Source organism: Mustela putorius, unplaced genomic scaffold (assembly GCF_011764305.1).
Source record: "Mustela putorius furo isolate JIRA1106 unplaced genomic scaffold, ASM1176430v1.1 tig00000083_pilon_pilon_pilon, whole genome shotgun sequence".
NCBI lineage: Eukaryota > Metazoa > Chordata > Mammalia > Carnivora > Mustelidae > Mustela > Mustela putorius.
This window is the reverse complement of record NW_025421273.1, coordinates 44,795,007-44,820,333: the sequence shown is the minus strand read 5'-3', so window position 1 is coordinate 44,820,333 and position 25,327 is coordinate 44,795,007. Positions and strand designations below refer to the sequence as shown.

General features: G+C 41.6%; 1 protein-coding gene across 15 annotated transcripts in view; it reads left to right on the top strand.

The window, feature by feature from the left end:
• Positions 1-25,327, top strand: part of APBB2 (amyloid beta precursor protein binding family B member 2) — a 368,036-nt gene that overhangs the window by 166,395 nt on the left and 176,314 nt on the right. For 11 of the 15 annotated variants that reach the window (XM_045076735.1, XM_045076734.1, XM_045076731.1 and 8 more), the window contains one exon: positions 23,620-24,435. In XM_045076735.1, coding sequence (XP_044932670.1) covers positions 23,620-24,435 — 816 coding nt within the window. Of the gene's footprint in view, positions 1-10,273; positions 10,343-23,619; positions 24,436-25,327 lie in introns of all 15 variants that reach the window. The other 4 variants (XM_045076750.1, XM_045076741.1, XM_045076737.1 and 1 more) reach the window with 1 other exon arrangement.

The following is a 25,327-nucleotide window of genomic DNA, read 5'->3' as shown; positions in this document are numbered from 1 at the left end:
TTAACTTTCTTTTTCTTTTTCTTTCTTTTATATATTTTTTTAAGATTTTATTTATTTATTTGACAGGCAGAGATCACAAGTAGGCAGAGAGGCAGGCAGAGAGGAGGAAGCAGGCTCCCTGCTGAGCAGAGAGCCGGATGAAGGGCTCTATCCCAGGACCGTGGGATCAGGACCTGAGCTGAAAGCAGATGCTTTAACTCACTGAGCCACCCAGGTGCCCCTATTTTAACTTTTCATTATAACTTTCAGACATACAGAAAAGTTGAACGCTCTGTGTATGTAACACTGTTTATAGTTTATTTTTTTGTTCAATAATATTTAGTAGAGATCTGCCTATGTAACTGTGGAACATTGTCACTTTTAAATAATGCATGATGTTCCATTGTAAAGATGGGATGCTTTATTTAATCAGTTTCCTACTGATGAGGATTTAACTTGTTTCTGATTTTGTTCCTACTAGAAATAACACTGCCAGTATGTCCTTACGACACATTCCTAAGATTTGCCCATGGTCTGTTCTAACATGCAGAGTGTCAGTGGTTGTATGCTGTGAATGAACAATGGCAGAAATGAAGGATGCAGCCCATGTTGGTCAAAACATCCCTGTGTAACCTCAGGAGAACATTAGTGTCCAAGTAACAACTAGATTTCCCATGGTGGTACCGTCACATGGCATCCTACCTCCCCTGCCTCGAGATTCAGGCTAAATCCCGGTGCTTCTCCTGTTATCTCATTTTGGTTATTGTGGCTATAGGTAGTGTATCGTTTACCTGTTGCCCCAATAATGTTGCATAAGAACTGCCCCAGAGTTCAGGAACTTCAGCAAGAGCCGTTCCTATCTACAGGACAGCCGAGGGGTGCTTGGGTGCTTACGGACTCTGCTGGGTTCTCTTATGAGTCTCGGGTCAGCTGCGGGTACAGTGTGCAGCCCTTTGCAGTAGTCTCCCACGTGTTTGATGGCCAGCTGGCTGAGCCCTGTCAAAGAGGGCCTTGGCCAAGAGGATTCAGCTACCCAAGTCTCCAGCATCCTTCCAAGAGGCCAGCCTACATGTGTCTTTGTGTGTCCAGATCATAATCTTTTTCGGGGCTGGAAATGGGCCACGCTTTTCCAGCTTCTGTGTCATCCCATTGGCTAACCTCTAAATGACCAAAGCAAACCCCACAGTGACATGTCAAAGGCAGTGGGAAGGGACGACAACTTTATGGAGCAGAGGGCGAAGACACAGAGAGGGGTTGATTGAAGCCATTAATGCAGCCCACCCTCCAAAGCCACCTGAGAGCATATTTTAAACTGACACTTCTTAGAAGCATTAAACATTGCCATTATTTCTAAACGGCAGGCATCGTGCTTTCGAAGTATGAAAAATGGGGATCAAATACATTTGTGGGAGAATCATCAAGCTTTTGCTTCACTTAAAGAAATTCTGGTTAATAATTATAAAGGTAATTTGTAAATGGAAAAGTCTACCTTTATTCTGTCTTAAAAATATTTCTTTTCCAATTTTGGTATTTCCCCCTTGGGTTACATTTCAGGAAATAGAATTTTCCCTGTCTGTGCATATTTGCCTTTGTTTGATAGTGTTCTTGGAATTGGTTTTAAAATCTGGCTCTGAGAACACTGAATCAAGTAAGATAAAGAGTTAGAATCACAAATCAACATCCTTATGTGTTTTTGCACAAGATATGGACATTAGAGATAGGATTAGTCCCTGCGCTTTTGTTGCTGGAACTTTCTTCTATTTTAAGTTATGTAAGTGACAAATTAGGCTTTTCCAGAACAATGATTCTCAACAGCAGACATGTAGCACCCAGGTTTGTGGATGGCAAGAAATTATTACTAGTAATTATATCTCAAAAAACTTTAAAAAAAAATCAGGTTTATTTCCTTAGAGTGAGATATTATATGCCACACCTCTACTTTCTTCTCTGTGGAAGAACAAAATGCTGAAATAAAATTTGCATATGCATATACTTAATTAAATACTTTTCATTACCTATGCATCATAAAATTTTAAGCACTTCAGTTGTTTAATGGAAACTTTGTATTGTACCAAGTCGGCAATTCAAAGGACTTTTCAAAGTAAGTTTGACTGTTGTGGAGTCATCTCATGTCACTGCTCCAAATTATAGATCTGAAAATACAGATTAAATTCTTTAGGGGAAAATAGTTAAAACCTTAAAGGATGAACAGATCAGTATGAATCGGAAGCTAGGTCTCATCCTGGAGTGCGATGTCTACTTTAAAAGTACTTGTCAACTAATAACAACCCTGTAGATTTTCAAGAGGGTAAGGCGACAGCTTTTTGACAGCCCTTCCTATGCATGGCAGGTTATAATAATGATTTCAGGAATGGCAGGAAGAAAGATCCCATTGTAATTTAGTTCTTTGCTCCATTCTTGGACTTAGTTTATTATTTGTGAACATTTTCGGGGCGCTGAACAGGACAGGAAAAAAAGAAGGAAGATGTGCGCCGCCAGAGTTTATCGAGTACTTCTGATGGGTATGCAGCGATCTCTAGGACACCTCACTTTCCTTCAGAAAGCTTACAACCTCGTTGAGAAAACAGGTCATATGTGTTGGAGAAAATAGTATGTGCCAGGCTATAAGCAAAGCAAGCAAGCCTATTGTATCTCATTTGATCCTCATAAGTGTCGGATGGCTGGTAATCATGATTTGCAGTTGAATAAAATGTGCCTCAGACATTAAGTATTGGTTCAAGATTCTACAGGTCCTCAGTGTCCATGAATTAGGAAGTGGAGAGAGCACTCGGGACTGATGTTACAACTTTCAAAGCAGGGGGCTTTGAAGCCTCTAGAACACCCCTTAGGGAGTGTGGAAGGGGACCCACTACTGGCCTACTTGGGCTTTCTGGGTGGAGACCAGGGATGATAGGTGTCTTGCAATACCCAGGACAATCCTATATAACGAAGAATGTCTATTTCTGCGAAGCTTGTAAACACCCTACCAGATATTCATGTAAGCAAATAGCATGTTTGGAATCATCTGAGGCCACAAGCCCTAAACATAAAGTATTTTTTATGGCTTTAATATACACTATTTCTTTCAGAAGTGGAAAACTTCTCTAATTTTAAGATAACGTGTATTTAACATTTTGGGGGAATTTTCTTAACGTTGTTCAGTGTTTTGAAATTGCCGTTCTTGACAGCAGTGCAAATCACGATTTCTGGCTTGACAACACAACACGTGCCTGGGTGACTTTGCATTTATGGTTGTTGCCTTCTCGGTGAATCTCCCCGTAGATGCAGGCGTCTGTGGACTGTTTGTTGTGACAAACAGTGTAGATCTATCCAAAGATTTGCTTATTGAAATATATCTCTCCTTTTATTTCTCCTTTTCTGAAATTTACCTGTATAGATAAGTTGTATATCTCTGAATTTCACTCGAAATAGTAAGGAGATGTTGTAAAATACTTGTTATAGCAAGGGAGTGTTGTTTCTGATAGGATTACACTGGGTTCGATTTTTCGGGAAAGTAACTATTTGAAGGCAATGAAGGTTTTAAGTAAATGAGTGATTCTAGAGTCTAATTAATTGGGTATTAGAGTGTCAGTGCTGAAAGCACTTTATTTTGGAGGTTTGGGGATAAAGGAGTGATTGTGAACACCGCAGCATTTATCTGCTGTTATGAAACTAGGATACCTCTGGGAGGAGGTGTCAGGAGGAATAAGACCAAGGCAGAGCCAGGAGTTGTGGAACTGCAAGAAGGTTGTATAACTAAAGATCTAAAGAGGGAGTGGACAGAACAGAGAGTGAGGCAAACTGAGAAGAATTGGTTAGACTTTTAGGGGACTATTCAAGAAAGACAGGTAAAGTAAAATTCCTTGATTTTTAATTATTTCCCTTGTCCCTCTTTGGTATCACTTAAAAGTGCACAGAAGTTCTCATCACAGGAACAAAAATTTTGTGACTGTGTCTGTTGATAGATGTTAACTGGACTTATTGTGGTGATCATTTTGCAGTAAGACATATTTTGATTCATGACATTGTACAACTGAAACTAATATAATTTTATGTGAATTATTACCTCAATGAAAAATAATAAAGTAAAAATAATTGAAGCAGCTCTTTCTTCAAGGAATTTGCCCTCTGTTAGGAAAAAAGATAAAAATAAAAACTTAATGTCATGTGTTAAGTATAATAATAGAAATACATTCAAAGTTTAGTGTGGGATAATGTGATTGAAATAATTAGGTAGAAGTGGCCGGGGGCTCAGTCGGTTAAACCTTCAGCTCAGGTCTTGATACCAGAGTCCTAGGATGGAGTCCCACCTTGTTGGGCTCCCTGCTCAGTGGGGAGTCTGCTTCTCTCTCTCCTTCTGTCCCCGAACCCCACACGTGCTCACGCGCTCTCTCTCTCCAATAAGTAAATAAAATCTTTTTTTTTTTTTAAAAGATTTTATTTATTTATTTGACAGAGATCACAAGTAGGCAGAGAGGCAGTCAGAGAGAGAGAGGGGGAAGCAGGCTCCCCGCTGAGCAGAGAGCACAATGTAGGGCTTGATCCCAGGACCCTAGGATCATGACCTGAGCCGAAGGCAGAGGCTTTAACCCACTGAGCCACCCAGGTGCCCCTAAATAAAATCTTTAAAAAAATAATTCGGTAATTCAAAGAAAATCTATCAAGGGCACAGTACTTGAGCTGTATCTAAATGGATGAACGCATGTGAGTTTTCATCTCTTTCTTGGAAAAAGAAGAATTAGACACAACTGTAGCTTACTCGGGAATAGTTTCTCAACCTTACAGTCAAAAGATCAGGCAGTGAGAGTGGGAGAAGATTCCAGTTTTGTGCAGGGTTGCTGAAAGCCTGCTATGCCTTCCATTGCAGATGGTGACCAAGTAGGGCAGTGTCCTCTCTGCGTAGAACTTTCTCGTCCCTCAGCCCAGGGATGGTAACTTGATCCTGCCACTGCTGGAGTCTGCATTATCCCTTGTGGATTTCCTACTGCCAACCTTTTTTTTTTTTTTGATAGTCCCTAATTAAACCCACCTTAATTTGATTGTGTCATCTGTTTCCTACTTGAAACCTTATGGGTACAGTGTGTAATTGCATACTGAGAAAATGGCAAAACACATAATAACAATAAGAAGAAAGTGTCTTTATTCTAAATTACAAATATAATATCACAAATAAAAAGAATAATCAGTACACATCGGGCCTTATTATAGTGAGATGTAGCATTCTTGGTCAGGGACATATCATATTGAGAGAAATAAAGCCATTGAGGTTTTGATGGTTAAAATAGAAAAAATTGAATTGATAATGTGTAAAATTTTGTATTTACATATTTATATCCAACAGGGAAAAAAGGCACAAAGGTTCTTAGACCGAACTAGATACAAGTGGGAATTTAATTTATTTATGCGCTTATTCATTTGTTTAGGAGTGCGCACGTGATTTCTGCTTGGAGATGCTCTTCTGTGGTCCTGCTCGACATTTAATGAGCTTTAATGGCATTACCACAAGGCATAGAAGCATTAATTTTCATTAATGGGACACAGGAAAATGCTGCTGGAAGGAAACTATTGTTACTAGATTATTTCATTGACACAGATTTTATGCTTTGTTTTAAAATCAGCTGTTAGATCAGGATCTCAGGGTCCTGAGATCAAGCCCCGTGTGGGCTCCGTGCTCAGTGCAGGGTCTGCTTGAGATTTTCTCCTTCCCTCGTATGCTCTCTTAATCTCTCAAATAAATAAATAAATAAATAATATCTTTATTAAAAAAAATAAAACAAAATCACAACTATAGTCTCAGGGCATCTGGTTGGCTCAGTTGGTTAGGCATCTGACTCTTGATTTCAGCTCAGGTCATGACCTCAGTGTCATGGGATGGAGCCCCAGTTGGGCTCTGCGCTCAGTGGGGAGTTTGCTGAAGATGCTTTCTCCCCTCCCCCTGCTTTTCCCCCACTTACATTCTCTTTCTCTCAAAAATAAATAAATAAATCTTAAAGAAAATAAAATCACAGCTGTATTCTTAACATGGAGCTTGTAGTGGCCTGTGTGAGTCTCTGGCGTCTTTGAACTCAGTATGTGGTTTCATGGAAACATGTACCTGTTCTGATACTGACCAGCCTTTTCCAGCTTTACGGCTGGGGGAGCATCTCTGCCTGTCTTTGCTTTTATGGAAAAAGTAGATAATATTTTGATGAGGGTAAAGTTTCAGAGTCTGTCTGCATTCCCTTGATCAGTGGTTCTCCAACAGAAAAGTAATGAGCCACCGATGTTATCTGAAATTTTTTAGTAACCACATTATCAAAAAAAAGGTGAAATTAATTCAACAGTATGTTTTATCTAACTCTGTATATCCAAAATAGTATCATTTCAACATGTAATCAATGTTTTAAAATTATTGAGAGATTTTACTTTTTTTCATGCAAAGTATTTAAAGTCCGTGTAGTTTATGCTTCTAGCACTCAATGTACATGCAGAATTTTCAATAGAAATACTGGATCTCTATTTAGATTTCATAAAATGTGTTATTGAAAAAGTAGCTTCACCTACCCAAGAAGTTCTTTTTAACAATCAAGTATCAGTTTATAAATTTAGATTTACTTTCTATATAAATTTAGGTTTAAATTAATTATAATGAAATAAAATGAGAAATTCTGTTCCTTGGTTGTACTAGTCACTCAGGTGTTCGTTAGCTCCAGTTGCTCCTCGTGGCTGCCATATTGGACTGCATGGCTACAGATTATTTTATTATTATTATTATTTTATTTTATTATTTTTTTAAGCTTTACTGATTTATTTGAGAGGAAAAAAAGGAGCATGGGTGTGTGGCGGGGAGGGCCAGAGGGAGAAGAAGAGAGGGAATCTCTAGTAGATTCTCCACAGAGTGGAGAGCCCAACTTGGGGCTCGATACCACAACCCTGAGATCATGACCTGAGCCAAAATCAAGAGTCCCATGCTTACCTGACCAAGCCACCCAGGTGCCTCAGCCACGGATTATTCTTAAAACCATAGATTGCTTTTGTATTTCTGCAAAATACAGGTTACTTTTTTTTTTAAGGTTACTTTTTTTTTTTTTAAAGCATCCTATTTATTTATTTGACACAGAGAGAGAGAGAGAGAGAGAGAGAGAAAGAAAGCAAGAGAGAAAACACAAGCAGGAGGAGTGGGAGAGGAAACAGCAGGCTCCCCGCTGAGCAGAGAGCCCAGTGTGGGGGCTCCATCCCAGGACCCTGGGATCATGACCTGAGCCGAAGGCAGAGGCTTAATGCATGGGTCACCCAGGCGCCCTCCAGGTTACTTTTTATGTAGAAGTAGTCCATGCCTCAAAGTCCTTAGAAACTTTTTATCAGATTAGGTTTATTCATCAAGGGAGATAAATGCCTAGGGGAAAATAGCTCTGCATGTTTGTGCTTTATTCCTGGAGCCGTCTTGCACAGAGTAGGTGTTTAATAAATGTTTACCTCGCTAAATCCTGTTTAGTCCTCAAATTGCAACTTAAATTGCACTTTCTCCAGGAAATAAGTGTCTCCTGACTCTCTCGTCTATCCCATGTTGCTTCATTCCATTTTCTCAGAAAACTGAGTTCTTTTCCTCCAGGTCATAGCCCCGTATACACTGAGATGAATAATTTTGTGATTAATGTCCATCTTCCTGGTAGCCTGTCTATAAGTTCCATGAGAAGGGGGAATGTGTTTGGTTCACAAAGTGTCCCCTGCTCCCTAGCATCACACATGGTGTGTGTAGAATAAGTATTGGTCAGATAATAATAGCACAGGGCCATTTAGAATAGGAAGCAATTAGCCAGAATGTCAATTCATAACTTCATAGAAGTTGGAGTTTCTTTCATGCTGGGGAGAAGGAATTTTTATTATTTTTTTTTTTTAAGATTAGATGCTCTGAAAAATTAGATTCTTAGTGTTTGTTCAAGTCTTTTTACTCCTATAAGTATGCCTCTTAGCTTTCTCTCTGTTTATTAATATTCATTGCCTCGAAATAGCTATTTCATCACATCTAGCTCTGCTTATAACTTAAGGTATACTGAAGACAAAAACTTAAAAAAAACAAACAAACCTGAATTTTAAAATACTTTTCAGGAGCTGAGAAGGGAATAGGAAAAAGACAAAGGTGAATAAAGGAAGCATCTTTTGCTGTTTCAGGGCAATTTAAAATAAACCCACCCTTTTAATTATAGCAGAGTAATGAGCCTTACCCACAATATGTGGAAATATAATTAAAAATGTATTGTGGGTCAGTAGACCAAGCTGTCGGGTCATTATCGGAATCATAAAGTTGGGAGTAATGCCCAATTAAAGGTACTAGTTTGGAAAGATTAGAAAAGAATTTAGTCTCCACAAATATAAAGCTAAGCAATTTGAATAATGCTTTAGAAAACTGCTAACATTTGACTTTAAAAAAAAAAACAAAAAACTTCTGGGGCGCCCGGGTGGCTCAGTGGGTTAAAGCCTCTGCCTTCAGCTCAGGTCATGATCCCAGGGTCCTGGGATCCAGCCGCACATGGGGCTGTCTGCTCTGTAGGGAGCCTGCTTCCTCCTCTCTCTCTCTCTGTCTGCCTCTCTGCCTACTTGTGATCTCTGTCAAATAAATAAAATCTTAAAAAAATAATAAAATTTTTTTAAAAATAAAAAAACTTCTCCTATAACTATAATAAACATACAGAATTATGCACATGAGGTTACCACTTGATGAATAAATAAAATCTTTAAAAAAATAAATTCTCTGTGCATTTGTGTGTGTGTATGCAGCCACGTGCATGCTTTTAAAAATTGTACTCAAATTTGATTTTGCCCTGCTGTCCATGTTACTCAACACTTAGTGATATGTCGTAAAGCCCTTTTCATATCAGCTCGTGTAGATCCACTATGTTTTTCCTAATAATGCACAATACTCCATTGTATGGAGGTATCATAATTTAATGAACTAGCCGTCCACTGAGGAACAGTTCGTTACTGATGTTTGCTTTTATTTATTTATTTATTTATTTATTTATTTATTTATTTGACAGACAGAGATCACAAGTAGGCAGAGAGGCAGGCAGAGAGAGAGAGAGAGGGAAGCAGGCTTCTTGCGGAGCAGGGAGCCCGATGCGGGTCTCGATCCCAGGACCCTGAGATCATGACCCGAGCCGAAGGCAGCAGCCCAAACCACTGAGCCACCCAGGCGCCCCTGATGTTTGCTGTTAGAACAAGAGTCCATGTAGGTTTAGCTCTAAAATAAATTCTCAGAAATGGAATTGCTGGGATGCCTAGTGGCTCAGCCCATTAAGTATCTGTCTGCCTTTGGTTCAGGTCATAATCCCAGGACCTTGGGATTGAGTCCCTTATCAGGCTCCGTGCTCAGTGGGGAGCATACTTCTCCCTCTCCCTGCCCCTCTTTCTGTATGTGTGCGCTCTCTGTCAAATAAATAAATAAGATCTTAAAAAAAAAAAAAGGGAATTGCTGAGTAGTGGGGGTCTATGCATTTTAAATTTGCTCAGATGTTTCTAAATGGCTCTTGAAAAAGTTTTGCCAGCTTTTACTCCCATTAGCAAGTTTTGAAAATTCCTATTTCCAGTGTTGTTGCTTTCAGTTATGTGCTATTAAGCTTGTTAATCTCTGCAGTCTGGTAGAGGAAAACAGCGAGTTATTTAAATTTGCGTTTTCTGTAGTTTTGACTAAGGTTAGTTATTTATATGTTTGTTGGACATTTGCATTTCTCTTGGGACTTGTCCTGCCCTTTGCTTATTTTCCTACAGGCTTGTTCATATTTTTCTTAATAACTTCAAGGAAATTCTTCATAACTTCAAGGAGCTCTTTCTATATAAATGAAATTAGCCACTTTATGTCCTTGTAATGTTAATTTTTTTTCAGTTTGTTTTTTTGTCTTTACCGTGTTTATAGTCATTTTATATTCCCAAACAGAATGTTTGCTTTTTTATGTGGTGAAATGTACCAGTTTTTTCCTCACTGCCTTCTGAATTGTGCTTTTAATGAGAAAAAGCATTGGAAAGTTGAGACACATAGATAAATAACAAGACAAAGACAGACAGATAACTGCAGCCTGGCATGGGGGAAAAAAAATCTCAAGAAATGTTTGTGGGAAATGTGGTTAAGCAGAAATTCAAGTTTCAGTCAAATGTGTTTTTACCAACTATAAATAAACAAAAATTTGGATATTATCTGCCAAAAATTGTTTCACATTTTTGACAGCTTTTGGAAGAATTGTCAATACTATGCTTTTTTTTTTGTCTTGTATGCTTTGTTATTTGGGATTTTAATTTCTCCAATGATCCCTTTTTTCAGATTTCAAATTATAACCTAGTTCCTGCACCACAGCTGGAGTCCCGTGACCCATGTCAGAAGTACTTCCAGGTCAGACCCACTTCCGCATGTTTCAATGCAGAGAAGCAGTTGAATATTAAAACTTGAACAAATAGATATGATGGATGATTGTTCGGATGTTAAACATGGTTTGCTAAAATGACATGTTTTTGCTTGTTCATTAATGTATTAGAAAACGAGATTGTTAAAATAAGATCGAAAAATCCATTGGACTTACGTGTATTTGTGTAATAATTGCATGACTCTAGTAATAGCATAATGTAAAAATATTTTAGTTGATTATAACAGGAAACTAAAGCTATGTCAGATTTTGCCATCGGGTATTGCCTATGGTAGCCTGTAAATACTTACGTATGGACAATGAGGTGGTGTTGGTGGTGAGTCTCCATAAACAGCATCCTCGCCATTGTTGGGTTTGTCTAGAGTCGAACTCCCCAGGTCAGTATTCTCCTGGATCTAGTGCTGATTAAGTTTAGGCCTGAAGGAAACCACCTTAATTTTATTGTACATCCCTCTATTTGTGTCAGGCTGGATGCTAGACCATACACGATGTGGTGTGGGATTTACTTCTTTGCCTCCCAGTAATATAACGAGGAAGAAGTAATTGCAGTAACATTTTGAATTAAACACAGGGTAGGACTGCAAATCAAAGAGGAATCTGGGGGAATCCATATTTTGTTAGGGTACAAACCACGAAGCAAATTCTGAGTTTTTACGTAAGTAGATTTAAGCCACGGACAAATAGGTATTAAAGTCTCTTAGTTCTGTCTTTAAACTCTGGAAGTATGTCCAAGCTGTTTTCTCCTTTATGTAATATTTCATGTTCTGTTTCAACAGAAAACTAAATAAAACATAATAGAATAAACACTAAGCTAAGTAGAGATATATGAAGCACAGGTAATACGTTTTTTATTCAAAACAGCCAATAACAATGTGACAAACCTAAATTCACACAGGAAAATTAGGAACTTAGAGCTGATTCTCAAAGGCCTGTCAGGCAATAGATTTTCTTTGTAAATACATATTTGAACAGGCATATTAATTTTGGTAAATCAAGGCAAAGATGTGTGTCCTTTTAAAAAAGGACAGTTTAGGGGCGCCTGGGTGGCCCAGTGGGTTGGGCCGCTGCCTTCGGCTCAGGTCATGATCTCAGAGTCCTGGGATCAAGCCCCACATCGGGCTCTCTGCTCAGCAGGGAGCCTGCTTCCTCCTCTCTCTCTGCCTGCCTCTCTGACTGCTTGTGATCTCTGTCTGTCAAATAAATAAATAAAATCTTTAAAAAAAAAAATTAAAAAAAAATAATAAAATAAAAAAGGACAGTTTAAATTGTTGCAAATGATTCCTTTTAGGAACTCTTTAGCATTTAATATTTTTTAATACATGGCAAGATTGGCTCTGTATAGAAACTGTCAGAACAAAGCTGGCAAGTGTGTAAAATGTGTTTTCCTCTCCATGGAAGTGAACTGATCAAATAGCTTCTAGGAATTTCTTACTGTTACTTATATTGTATTATGCTAATGTATTCCTACTTCCTAATGGTACTCAAGTTGCTTTTATTTGCTGGTAGGTGTATGAGAGATAATGACACTCTTATCCAGCAGGGTTTTCCAATGACAGTTACTACTATCATATATAAATCTAGGATGTGACACATTTAACAAGGAAAGCAGTATTCTTAATTCAGTGGAGTGTATATTTCAATCATTTTTTTACTTGAAAATTCAGGTGACAGCTAGTGCAGCAGAGTCGGGACCAATAACTAAGGTCAGGTAGCCTCCGTACCCCTTTCTCGACTCTTGGGAGCTGTGACTAGAGGGAGCCCTTTAAAAAGCAAACATACCCCAGAACATATACCATTATCCACCTGTAAGATGCCTCTTGAACCTTTCAGGTTCAACTCACGAGTCCCTTCCAAGCAGGTCTCTCAGCCGTTGGCATAGTCTGGCAGTCACCCTGTTTCAAGGATTCTGTCATTGTTTTAGATTCCCTGTTGGAATTGATGTGAGGCCCACTTCTCAGTTACTTAAGACTACCTGTGTCATCACTTGATTGCTCAACCTGCTTTTTCTCACCTAAACCGGTATTCTCAAGCTTGATCATTTGACTGTATTCGTAGACTTGTTCATAAACATCTAAAGCTGTCTTTAAAACATACATTAATCTTCCAAAGACATTAAAGCTCTTCCAAACAATGAAAATGGCTTAGAAATTGAGCACAGAAAACATCCTTGGAATAAGCATATACTGTCCCAAGCTTTGAAGGTCTTTATTCTTATTTGGATATACAAATCCAAATACTTGAGTTTCCAAAACAGCTTATCTTCCCATTTGCCACAGGGGATTTGGGAATGCCAGGCTTCTTCACCCAGCATGCCTTTCTCATCCTGGCCCACCGGTGGACTCCAGCCTACCCTTCAAGACCCAGCTCAGCTGTGCTTTTTCAGGGTGCCTCTTTCCTCATCCCAAATGCCTTTTTCTCTTAAGATTCTGCCTACTTGAACCATGGCGAGTTTGTTTAATAACTGTTCCTTCTCATTGCCTACTCTGACTGTTCCTTTCTTCTTCTTCTTCTTTTTTTTTTTTTTTAATTTTATTTATTTATTTGACACAGAGAGAGAGACAGAGAGCAAGTGAGCACAAGCAGGAGGAGTCTCAGAGGGAGAGGGGGAAGCAGGCTTCTGACTGGGCAAGGAGCCTGACGTGGGGCTCGATCCCAGCACCCTGGGATCACGACCTGAGCCGAAGGTAGACTTTTTTCTGACTGAGCCACCCAGCTGCCCCTCTGACTGAGTATCTTGAAGAAAAATATCTGGTACTTCTCTGTCGTGTCTCCTCATCTCCCCTTGGGATGATTAAAAAGCCAGTCCTCAGGCAGTTAAGTTCAGTGGGCATGGGAAACCCTTAGGTGGGTGACACCTAGCTGTTGAAATCACCCTTATCCCCTAAAGCCTGGAGAAGTTGCCCTGTGACTCAGCTGTGTGAAGCTGCTCCTTTGGCTTTAGAAACTAACCAAGGTTAGGGGCACCAAGGTGGCTCAGTTGGATGAGTGTCTAGTTCTTGGTTTTGGCTCAGGTCATGATCTCAGGGTCCTGGGATCATGCCCCATGGCAAGCTCTGCGCTCAGTAGCGAGTGTGTTTGAGGATTCTTCCCTGTCTCTCCATCTGCCTCTACACTCCCTGCCACCCCCGTCACAAGCATGCTCTCTCTTTATCACTTTCTCTTTCTCCAAAATAAATAAATAAATCTTAAAAAAAAAAAAAAAGAAACTTCCAAGGTTCTAATGCTGTGATCTCTCCGCCTCAATGGCCCATAACCTTTGCCTCTTTTGTTCAGAGAGAAGTTCTTATCATTTTTGTCACATTGAGAGTTTACTTTCATGAGTAATTTCAGGAAACCAGCCTTCTTTTGCCTCTCCTTCCTAAAAGAAAAAAAAAATCTGAGTTATTTCATTTCCTTCATACTTTGAGGTCTAGTTCAAAAGGCAACATTCCTCAGGGTAGAAGCTGGGCTGTTAACTCCTCAGTGGAAATAAAACTGTGTAGCAGAGAACTGAAAATGAAGAAACTGTCAAGTTTCACCAACGAGCAGGGCAAACGTGGAGCTTCCCTGGGCCATTTGTCAATTTCCGATTTTGTCAACGTGTCACTGGAGCACATGGAGAGCAGCAGGGTATAGAAAGAAGAGTTTCCGGTTGTTCATGACAAAAATTTTCCTTTGACAGATGCCTAGAGGTCTCAGAAAAGAGAAACCGAGGGGGCAGGTTTAACTACAGCTTCCAGCATGGGTTTCTATTAGGATGTCATTCGAATTACGGGATTCTGTCTCCGTGCTGGGATCTTTGCAACTCTAGGTGTCTGGAAAGCCTGGTTAGTCATGGACTTTAAGTAACCCTGGCTTACTTCATTTTTTTTAGGCCTCACAAAAAATACTCCATTTATTAACAAAGCCCTTTTTTTTCAGTTGCTGGAAGGAGAAGACTCAGTTTAAAGTAGTTTAAGCCCCCATAAAAAATCAGTTGACTTTAACAGCCAAGAAGCCTAGGGGGATCCCGTTTCAGGTGTGGCTTGTTTTAGGGATTCCAACAACGTCATTAGAATTTCTGCCTCCCTTTCTGTCTCATAGATCTACTTGCTCATTGGTCCTTGCTAATGCTAGTTGCCTCTTCATGGTGACCCTTCAAAGTTCTAGGATCTTCTAGTTCAAGAACAAGAGAAAAGAGAGCACCCCTTTTCTGATCGTTCCACCAACAGTCTTAGGACTGGCTTTGTGTGGGTCACCTGCTTTTCCTTGAGTGGGTCACCACAGCCATGGGGATTTGCTGTTCTGACTGGCTGGGCCTGGGCCCTGTCCTCCACAAAGCAAGGGGCAGTGTCATCTCTGCCTGAAACATATGGGCTGAACCCCTAGAATGTAAGCTGCACATGAGTAGGTGTTTTTCTTTTGTCAGTTTTGCCCACTGCTATAACCTTTGCAGTTAGAAGGCAGCTAGAAGGCTTTTGCATGGCCATGCACACCAGAGAATCTGTTGAATGAAGGAATGAGAGTGTAGAAAGGTTGATTCCCCAAGAAAAATTGTGGGGCTGTTACTGGTTAAAGAGGAAATGCATGCCGGGCTATAACAGATGTTTCCCTATGGGCGTGCAGGAGAGTGATGGTTGTAGGAATACTAGCTCTTGTGACACTCTCAACTTATATCCATCTCTGCAATAGATATCGGTCTTCCTGCATTGATGTTGGGACTTGATAACAGCATGACAAGCAGCTGTAGACGTAATGGCCAAGTCTTGAGGGCCCATCTCACCACCAGAAATCCAAGAGCAGAACCCCCTCTGTGCTATAAAGACTCTCGGGGTCACCAACATTTGCTTACCCATTCCTCATTCATTTTGCTTATTTTGTGTACTGTCATATTCTTGGCCTTGAGAAGAGCAGCTAGCACATAGCAGATGCTCAATGGCTATTTAGTTAATGAATGAGTGGATGGATTAATGAATCAAACATTTATTGAGTACTCTTCTATGCCAGGCTGTGTTGAAAGGCCCTGGAAACTCTGGGAATATAAAAATGAAAGGGAAATGCAAATCAAAATGACAACAAGATGTCACTTCATACCTCCTCGGATGGCTAGCATAAAAAAGACACAACAAGTGTTGGGGAGGATGTGGAGAAATTAGAACCTTTATCCATTGCTGGTGGGAATGTAAAATGGTGCCCCTGCCTTGTAAAACCATTTGCAGGTCCTCGAAAGGTCATATGTATTTAATTATATAACCTTATGTATAATATTATGTAACCATATAAATACATATAACTGTATGTATTTCATTATATAACCAAATATATTATATACATAATTAGCAATTCCACTCCTAGGTTTCACCCACGAGAATTGAAAACATACGTTCATGCAAAGCCTTGTATGTGAATGTTCATAGCAGCATGGTTTATAATAGCTAAAACATGGAAACATTCCAAATGTTCATTAACTGATGAACACTTAAATAAAATGTGGTCTGTTGATACCATGGAATATGATTTGGCCACAAAAAGGAATGAAGTACTGATACATATGACAAAAAGGATGAACCCTGATGATCCACTAAGTGAGGAAAGCCAGTCATAAAAGATCACATGTCCTGTGGTGGTTGTATTTACGTGAAATGTCTAGACTGGGCACTCCGTAAGGACGGAAGGTAGGTTAGTGGTTGCCAGGAGCTTGGGTGTGGGAGGAACAGAGGGTGACTGCTGATGAACTGAGGGTTTCTTTTTGGGGTGATAATTGCACTCTGCCTAGTAATGGATGGACAATTCTGAGAATATGCTAAACACCCCCAAACTGTACACTTTTAAAAGTGAGCTGTATGATATGTAAATTATATCTTGATAAAACTGTCCTAAAAAATGAATAGAACAGTCACTGCCCTCAAGGAACTTACAGTTTAGAAGGGGAGATAGATATCTCAGTGTCTGGAAGTGCTGATGGGAATAGCCTGCTACATACCTAGCATGGAACAGGCGGCAGCCATCGTTGTGTATAGGAATCAGAGGAAGGCTAAAGGAATGGGGTTTTGAAGGATTCATAGGCATTTTCAGTTGGGGTATATAGGGTTGGGGGGGTAGGGGAGATGAGGGCAAAGAACATTCCTAGGCAGGAGAAACAAACTCCTTGTGCAAGGGGAAAGAATTGAGAAGGGGCTTGGCATTGTCAGGTAGTTGATTGTGGCTGCCTTGTAGAGAATAGGGTCGGGGTTGTGGGGTGGAGTGGGTTGCAGTGATGGGAGATGTGACTAGAGGGTCGACTGAGACTAGCATAGGGGAATTTGAAGTGGTTGTAGAGTGAGCTTTTGAATGAGTAGATGGTTGACCAGTAGATGGTTTTAAGCAGGAGAGCTCCATGATCAGTTTGTTTTCAGAATGATACAGGGCAACACGTGATAGGCTAGGCCACAGAGCTGTGGTGCTTGAGGATTTAGAAAGAAACTGATAAGTGAGGCAGGCCTGAAAGCAGGCGGGGAGGAGGTGGGAGGGGGAAATGCGATTTGCTAGAGGAGCACTCCAAAGAAAACTGAGAGTATTCAGTAGGATAAGAAACTGATGAAGGGCTATCCCTTTGCTTCAGGTCTGGGAAATGTAGGGTGGCAATTCCATGAGTTCTTGCTTCGGGTCTTGCCCACATGTCAGTGGATTTAACTCCATCCCCCTAATTTATAGGGAGTATTAGACCAAGTGGTCTTTGATCTCAAATCTATAGTAAGATCATGGGAGGCAAAGATAAGTGGAAGTGGCTTGAATGCCCCAACTTCTGAGCCTCCATATAGTACTAGTATTGGGAAAAGCAGGCTAAACTGTCTTCCATGGAGAAGAGTGAAAGCAAAAGTTGGGTGAGGGCGACTGGTCCTCGGGCAGAAGAGGACGATAGTCGTCCTTTCATTTTTGTAGCCACAGAGAATTAGTTTTTCTCCAGAATTGTTAGTTTTTATATTACTGTTGTATCGCTCTTTCCCATCATATGTGATTCTCTTCTGTTCATTGTTACTAACGATACTGGGAGTAAATACGAGGAAGGAGGAAGGCCTAGAATTGGGTGTTGGGGAGCACGACGGTGACAGGAGCCTTGTGCCGTGTGCACCAGAGCTGTTCATTGCAGAGCTTGGAAAACTTGGAGCTGGTAGGATGACAGCTGATGAGAAATCAGGTCTGGTAGAGAAGTATACCAGTCTGTTCTGGGTCACAGCACATGTACTTTTGACTTGAAATAGCCTTTTCTTCTTCAGGGAGTTATGGCAGAATTGAACAAGAATGTTCTTGAGCCAAGACCGAGGAGCAAAAGAAATCAGCCTGGATAGTATCTTGAAAGATTTTATTTTAACTCTTGCTCAGATGCTACATGGGATAAAAGCTTGAGAAAAGCTAGACTTTTAATATAAACATTTCTTGAGATGTTAACGAAACACCTTTTTTTGGTCCCATTGTGTTCAATGATTTATTCTACAGACATGCATGGAGTACCTACTGTATGCTGTGCTCCTGTTCTGGTTACTGGAGGTCAGAGTCTAATGGGAAACTCCAACAGGGCAAAAATAACACAAGGGGGATGTTGCTGTCATAGAGATGAGTGTAGGAAGGTTTGGGAATATAGAAGAAGGAGCCCTGGAATCTGCCTGGAGGGGCAAGAGGACAGTTCACAACTGGGTGATACCTACCTTGAATCTTAAGGGTGAAATAGAAACTTGCCAGATAGGAGGGCAGGATGCTGAGAAGTTGTGCAAAGACAAGGAAGGGGACACGCATGATCAGAGCGTTCCAAGTGCTTCTGAAATCATTATCTGGTTTTAGTGGTTTTTGACCTTGGCCACACATTGGAATCACCCTGATGGGCCCTTGCCCCAGGCTGATTGAATCAGACTCTTTAGGGTGTCTTTAGGAGTGGGCCTTAGCCTTCTGTGCTTTTTAAAAAAGCTCCCCAAAGGATGCATGCTGCTGGGGTTGAAAACCTATCCTTGTTCCTATGACACCTGTTTCTTGACCTTGTGGAGTCCTCACATCCCTTGGCCTTTTCTTCCCAGCTCTCCATCCCCTTCCCGGCTCCATTCCCCGTCCTCTCCAGGCCATACCCAGAATGCATGCCTCGTCTGTCCCCCCACCTGCCACCGAAATCCTGTCCGCCTCTGTGACTATGTGTTTCCCCTCCCGTTCAGTAGGTTGCCTTTTCATTGTGTGGATGGTTTTCTTCAGCTGTGCAGATTTTTTGGGTGGATGCAGTCCCGCTTGTTTATTTTTGCTTTTGTTGCCTTTCCTTTTGGTGTCAAATCCAAAAAACTATTGCCAAAACCCATGTCAACGGGTTTACTGCCTGCGTTTTCTTCTAGAAACTTAACGGTTTCAAGTCTTAGGTTCAAGTCTTTCATCCATTTTGAGTTAATGTTTGTGTGGGGGTTAAGGGCCAGGCCCACTTTCGTTCTTTTGCATGTGGCTGTCCCATTTTCCCAGCACCCTTTAGTGAAGAGACTGTCCTTTCTCAGTTGTATACTCTTGGCTCCTTTGTCATAAGTTAATTGGACATACATGCATGAGTTTATTTCTGGGCTCTCTGGTCCGTTCCATTCATCTGTGTGTCTGTTCTCATGCCATCAAACTTCACATTTCTTTTAGAAGAAGTTTCCAACTCTATGTTTCTCCCACGTGACTATTTCTGGACTTTTGTTCTTCTCCTCCTGTTCCCCTAGCCTGCTTCCCTTGGGGCAAGATTTTCCTTTCACAGAGAAAGTGAAGGCTGTCAGTTCTGCTTTTCCTAGAGTTGGTGTCACTCTCTCCACCCTTCCTCCCTCTCCATCCTTCCCTCCTGAAGAAGTGTCCCTTGTCTTGGACAAGGCTGGTTCTTTCGTACCTGCTGTGGTCCCTCATCTCATCACCTGGATTCTCCCTTCTTCATCTGTCCCTCTTCCGTGTTTCCGTTTATCCCTTCTCTGTCACTCTCTGTGTTTCTGCCTTATAAGCAATAACACATCACAAAGACTCTTAATCTTTAAAAAAACAAAAATGCCTTCCTATAACCCCAAATCATGGGCTGCTCTCCCCCGCCCCTTTGTTCTTTTTTTAAGTTTTATTTATTTCTTTGGCAGAGACAGATCACAGGTAGGCAGAGAGGCAGGCAGAGAGAGAGAGAGGAAGAAGCAGGCTCCCTGCCGAGCAGAGAGCCTGATGCGGGGCTCAATCCCAGGACCCTGAGATCATGACCTGAGCTGAAGGCAGAGGCTTCAACCCACTGAGCCACCCAGGTGCCCCCCCTTTGTTCTTTAGTGAAGTTCTTCATGGTCACTCTGCCCACCTCTGCCCTTCTCCCGAAGCTGTGAGGGGCGGAAGCCGCCCATGTTCTTATCATCAGCCAGTGCTGCTTCATGGAGGCCTGGTCTTCTCGCCCTGGTCAAGAGGTGAATGCCTAGATTCAGTATGATGGCAGTGAGAGGGAAGGACTCCCCCCTGCCCTGTTCCCCGTACTTAAGTCTCCCATGCCCACTTGTTCCTTCCCTACTGTCTTGATAGGACTATTGACCGTAGCTTTCCAGATGGTCTCCTTGCATGTGTTTGGCTTCCCTTTGATAAATGTCAGAGTCAGACCCTAGTGCCAAATGGGAGACCATGAAGATGGGGCTAGCCCGCCTGTTTGGTTAGGGAGGCACCCTCTGTCTACATCATTCTCCTCTCTCCCTGATGACCTCTGGTGTTTTAATGGCCTCATTTCCATTGCTTCTTTAATACCTTTTCACCAGAGTCATCTTGGAGAACATGCTGGAGGAAAGATGCCCTTTCCCTCTGCTACATAAAGGAAGACAGCACACATGCGCGCGTGCGCGCCCACACACGTATCCTCTCCCTCGCTCTCTTTCTCTTTCTCCCTCACCTTCTCTCTCTGTGTCTTTCTCTTCAGCCTCCTCCATTCTTCATTCTGTTGAAGTACTTGATCTTCTCTGCCTCAGGGTCAAGTCCAATCCCTTGGAGCATGTCTTGTGGGACTCTGCCTGACTCTTCCTCCCCTTTACCGCATCTCCTTTTGCGTTTTGATTTGCGAAGACTCCCCAAATGCGAATCCGGCCTCTCTTACCTTCAGATCCTCTCCAGACTGAGGTGGGAAGACCTCTCACTCCCTTGTACCTCCCCAGCTCCCATCCTGGTTGAGTTTTATCACATTATTGTGTGTGTGTCTTTAGCAAGGCTGAAAGCACTTAGCAGGTGGGATCTCGTGTGTCTCGGTTTCCCTACTCCCAGCATGATGCCTGGCAAGAAGAAAGTGCTCAGTAGATATGGTGGCCTGCAGTATGGCGAGCAGAGACGGAAGCGCGTGAGGAAGGAGGGAACCATAAAATAATATGAATCCCTAACGGTATGCCAGGCCCTGAGTTAAATGCTGACAGCCGTCTCTCTTAGTTTTCAACAAAACTCAGTGAGGTGAAGATACCGTTACTATCCTGATTTTACAGTTAAGAAATGGACAGTTTAACTAACTTATCTGTTATAACAAGGAATTTGGACTTATTCTTAAGCTTTTGGTCTCCAAAGAAAACAGCTCAATGGAAGATTTAAAGAGACATTGTAAGATTTTCTTTGCATTAAAAAAGAAACAAAAAACCACCTACCTCTACACTGAGGAATTTTTTTCCTATTATTAAACTCTTCTGGACCCGACATCTTTATCCCATCCTGTTGGTCTGTTTGCTTTCTCTGTGTCGGTACGACAGGACTGTTTCTATCACTTGGAGCTAATCAGGTGGTAAATTTGGGGCCCCTGGCAGGCAGCCCTGTGCTCTGTCCCTTGGATGTAAAGGGGTGTGGTTTGTTGACACATTATGGTTATTACTATACTAAATCCTCGGGCCCGCATTTCTCATTTTAATCCTCCAAACAATCCTGGCAACAAAAATGCCCCATTTTTCAGACAAGGACACTGAAGGTCAGGTGTCCTAGATCACTCAGCTAGTAACTAGCCTGTCTCCCTGACCCCGAGTTCTTTGTTCTTAACGTCGTGGGCACTGCTTCCCACTTTCAGGGGCCTCCTCCTTTGAAACCTTCATCTTTCTAGGAATTTGCTAACTTTTGCTTACTTCTTTTGACCCCAGATGACCGCTTAGCTGATAGTTAACTCCCAGAGACAACTGTATACTTCATAGCGTTAACTTGGCTGCCTTAGTTCTAGATGTGAACCTTTGATTTAGCTCCCAGGTGATACCATCATTTAATATCGAAAACACACTCAAACTGTGTTCAGGCTTTGATCTACAAAAACAGCACAGACAGAGCTGTTTTGTACAGGATGGTCCTGTTGTTCTAATGTAACCCGCCCAAACCTCCCCTTTGTGATTTCTAGCGCACAGGAGAGTGACAAAGGTCATAGGGAGGACGGTGTGATCTAGAAGAACATGGCTAAAAGTTTTTATAATCTGTCACACCCAGTATATAAAAGCTATTTAATCACCTTGAAATTTTGATGGTATTCTTTCTGAAAATGTTTATGGTTATGAGCAAAGTAAATAAAACTTTCTCTCTAATAACATTGCTAGAATATAGTACCTAACATCCTAAAATAGACTGATAGAAGTTTTTTTTTTTTTGGCCAGGTCTTTAAAAAAGCCAAAGATTTCCTACTTTCTTATAGTAATGTCATTCTGAATACCCAAGAGTTTTCTCTTGTGTGCCCATGTTACAAATATGTGTCTCGGGGAAAATTCTGTGGGTTCAAAGTGAGCCCTTTCCTATCAAGTGCTGCTCTTGACTGAGGGTAACTTCTAATCTGTAATACACAGAAGTGGTAGTAATAGTTAAAACAATGTAATTTGTAAAATACGTAGTTATCAGAGCATTGTTTGAAAGGGAGCAACAAACTAAACTCAGTTTTTTATAGGGCTCAAGGCTTCCTATAAAATGAACCCCAGGTGGTTAGTTACATTGCTGGGTAAGCAGGAATCCTGATAAAGAAATGGGGTCTGAAGTTTAACCACTTGGTTTACAGCCCTTAGCTGTCTCTGTGGGCCACACCGTCATTGCATTTATGAATGTGGGCCCTGCTTACAGCATTATGTTGCCTACCTTTCTAGAAGTACATGGACTCCCGGATGAGTGGGTGACTCTTTCCTAAAGTAGGCAATCCTGAGTATTTGAAAGAGAAAGGAGTACCTCTAAGCTCTCAAATGGAGGAATACTCTTACCTTTCTCTCCTAGGGAGATCCCTGTTTTGCCTAGGGAGTGGAAGAGGGAGTTGTCACAATACAATTTTAGGAATGTTGGGAGCTGTGCTTTGGTTCATTTGCCGGTGTAAACTCACTGAGGCCTCTGTGGAAGGCAGAGGATCAGATAAGAAAGGGGTCATTCTTCACAGACTGAGAAATGTGAAACCTTAGGAATTCTTGTTGATGAATTTTGTTCCCTTCTAGTCTGAGAAACCTTTCTTTCTTCCAAGCAAGAGACATATGGAATAAATCACTGATGGTATGAGCAATATTTGAGATAAATGCAATTGTCAGATGGTTTCCTTGGAGTCCTGCAAGGGCACATGGGGACTGTGAACAGCTGAGTCGGTATTATAACTCAGTGGAACATGTTCAGACTCCTTTGGGGGCTCTAACCCAGCAGTAGCCTAGGGCTCAAGGCTGCATTATTAGTAATAGTTTTTTGTGTGTGTACGTTCTCCAGTAACTGAGCCATTTCTCCAGAATGTCTCTTTCGTACAAATACTAAGCCCAGGTCAAAAATACTCACAAAGATATTAGCAAACTCTAGTGGAGATTTGACTTTTCCGGGCATTCGGAACACAATTTCTAAACGTGGCTGAGAAAAATTACCTTGGCTGTATGGCACATCAGTGAACAGTGACCTTTCAGGTTAACTAAGAAAGCTGGAGCCCCAGCTGATTTTTGAGCAACTTTTTTGTTGCCCAAAGGAACTACAGAATAGAAATGTGATGTGAATGTTTAGAAAGGGGGTTATTGTCAAGGCTGTGAACAATGACCAGAAGAAAATGCTTTTATATGACTATAAAAGGGAGAGTCTAAATAAACTTTGGACCCTTAGAAGACCTTTTAGCTTTTCTAAAAATTGACTTTTATGTACCCACATTAAGCCTTTTATTTGTTCCTATTTAATTTATGAGTGAGCAAGGAAAACAAAGAGGAAAATGGGTCAATTCTATAAGAATGTATACAACGGAAGCATGAACTCTTTCAGTTTTTTGTATAAAAATGTTGGCTCACCGTATGTTAAGCGGTTCAGTTCAGTCATGTCAGGCAGCTACTGACGAGTTTCTTTTTCTTTCCAGCTGACTCAGGTGTAGACCCTGTGGCTGTGTTTATGGCCAGCAGCGGAGCCACGGACATCACGAATCGCAACAGCCCGGCCACACCACCAAATACCCTTCATCTCCGTTCCTCCCACAATGAACTGTTGAATGCCGAGATAAAACACACCGAAACCAAGAACAGCACACCCCCCAAATGCAGGAAAAAATATGCACTAACTAATATCCAGGTGGCGATGGGCCTCTCCGATCCGGCCGCACAGCCCCTGCTGGGAAATGGCTCCGCCAACATCAAGCTGGTGAAAAATGGGGAGAACCAGCTCCGGAAGGCCGCAGAACAAGGACAGCAGGACCCCAACAAAAACGTCAGCCCCACTGCAGTCATCAACATAACTTCTGAGAAGTTAGAGGGCAAAGAGCCCCACCCGCGTGATTCCTCAGGCTGTGAAATTTTACCCTCGCAACCCAGGAGAACCAAGAGCTTCCTCAATTACTATGCAGACCTGGAAACCTCAACCAGAGACCTAGAGCAGAGTGTGGGCAACCAGCACGGGGCTGTGGAAGAGAAGTCGCAGCCGGGCCAGGGCCCGGCCTCCACCATCATTGGGAATGGCGAGGCGCTGCCGCAGAAACCAAACAAGGCCCAGTTCAGCCCTGAAGATGGTCCGGCGGCCACAGTGTCCTCCAGCCCAGAGACCAAAAAGGATCATCCGAAAACGGGGGCCAAGACCGATTGTGCCCTACACCGGATCCAGAACCTGGCACCGAGTGATGAGGAGTCCAGCTGGACAACACTGTCCCAAGACAGTGCCTCCCCCAGTTCCCCGGATGAAACAGGTACCCCCCCCTTGCCTCCCCTCCCCCCCGGTAAAGGGAGTAGACTCACAGTGGCACTTCCTTTTGGTGTGTTCTATTATGGATGAGGTTAATCTCTAGTCCGACCAAAAAAGAAAGCCCCCCATTTGAGGGCAGAGAACTCAAGCCTGTTGGGGTAAAATTAGGCAGCTTGTGTGGAAAATACTGTTACATTTCTCAGTTGTTTCTTTTTCGTTCCTACATTGGTTGCTTGTCCTGGTAAGCATTTTTGTGAAAAGAAATGTTTCCGTGGCGTTAAGTATAGTAGAATGTCACCTGTTTGGAAATGACACCACCAGTGTTTAGGTGAACTTCTTCAGTATACTATCTAGAAATCCTGGGTTTTGTTAAGCGAAGTAAGAAGAGATACAGTTGCAGGGGACACATGTATCTTTATTAAAAGAACCAACTATTTTAAAGTTCTCGGAACGTATTTATGCTCACACTAATGAAAAGTTAGAAGTTTACAAAATTTAAATTTCTGCTCATTATAGATATTTCCCTTTGACCTTTAAGGGGGAACATTTCATTAGCTTTGTTCATGTGATATTTGAAAGTAAGAAAGAGGCGTTTCTTCTCTTTAATATATTCAGAAGCTCAGGGTTTTAATGAGTCTAATAGAGACCAGACTTTCTTGACCTTTGTCTGTATCCGTAACATCTTTGGGTTTGTTGGAGGAGTCCCAGCTGGGACAGAAACGAACAGATTCTAACAGCCAGCTCCTTTCAGTTGCCTCTTTTCTCTGCTCCCCCAGTGTACTGCTGATAGATTAAAACACGTAGTGTACTTTGTCGTATCTAAATTCAGCGTAAACAAGCACTCACCAAGGCTTAGTTCTCTAACGTAACCCAGTAACCTGGCACCTACCCTGTAG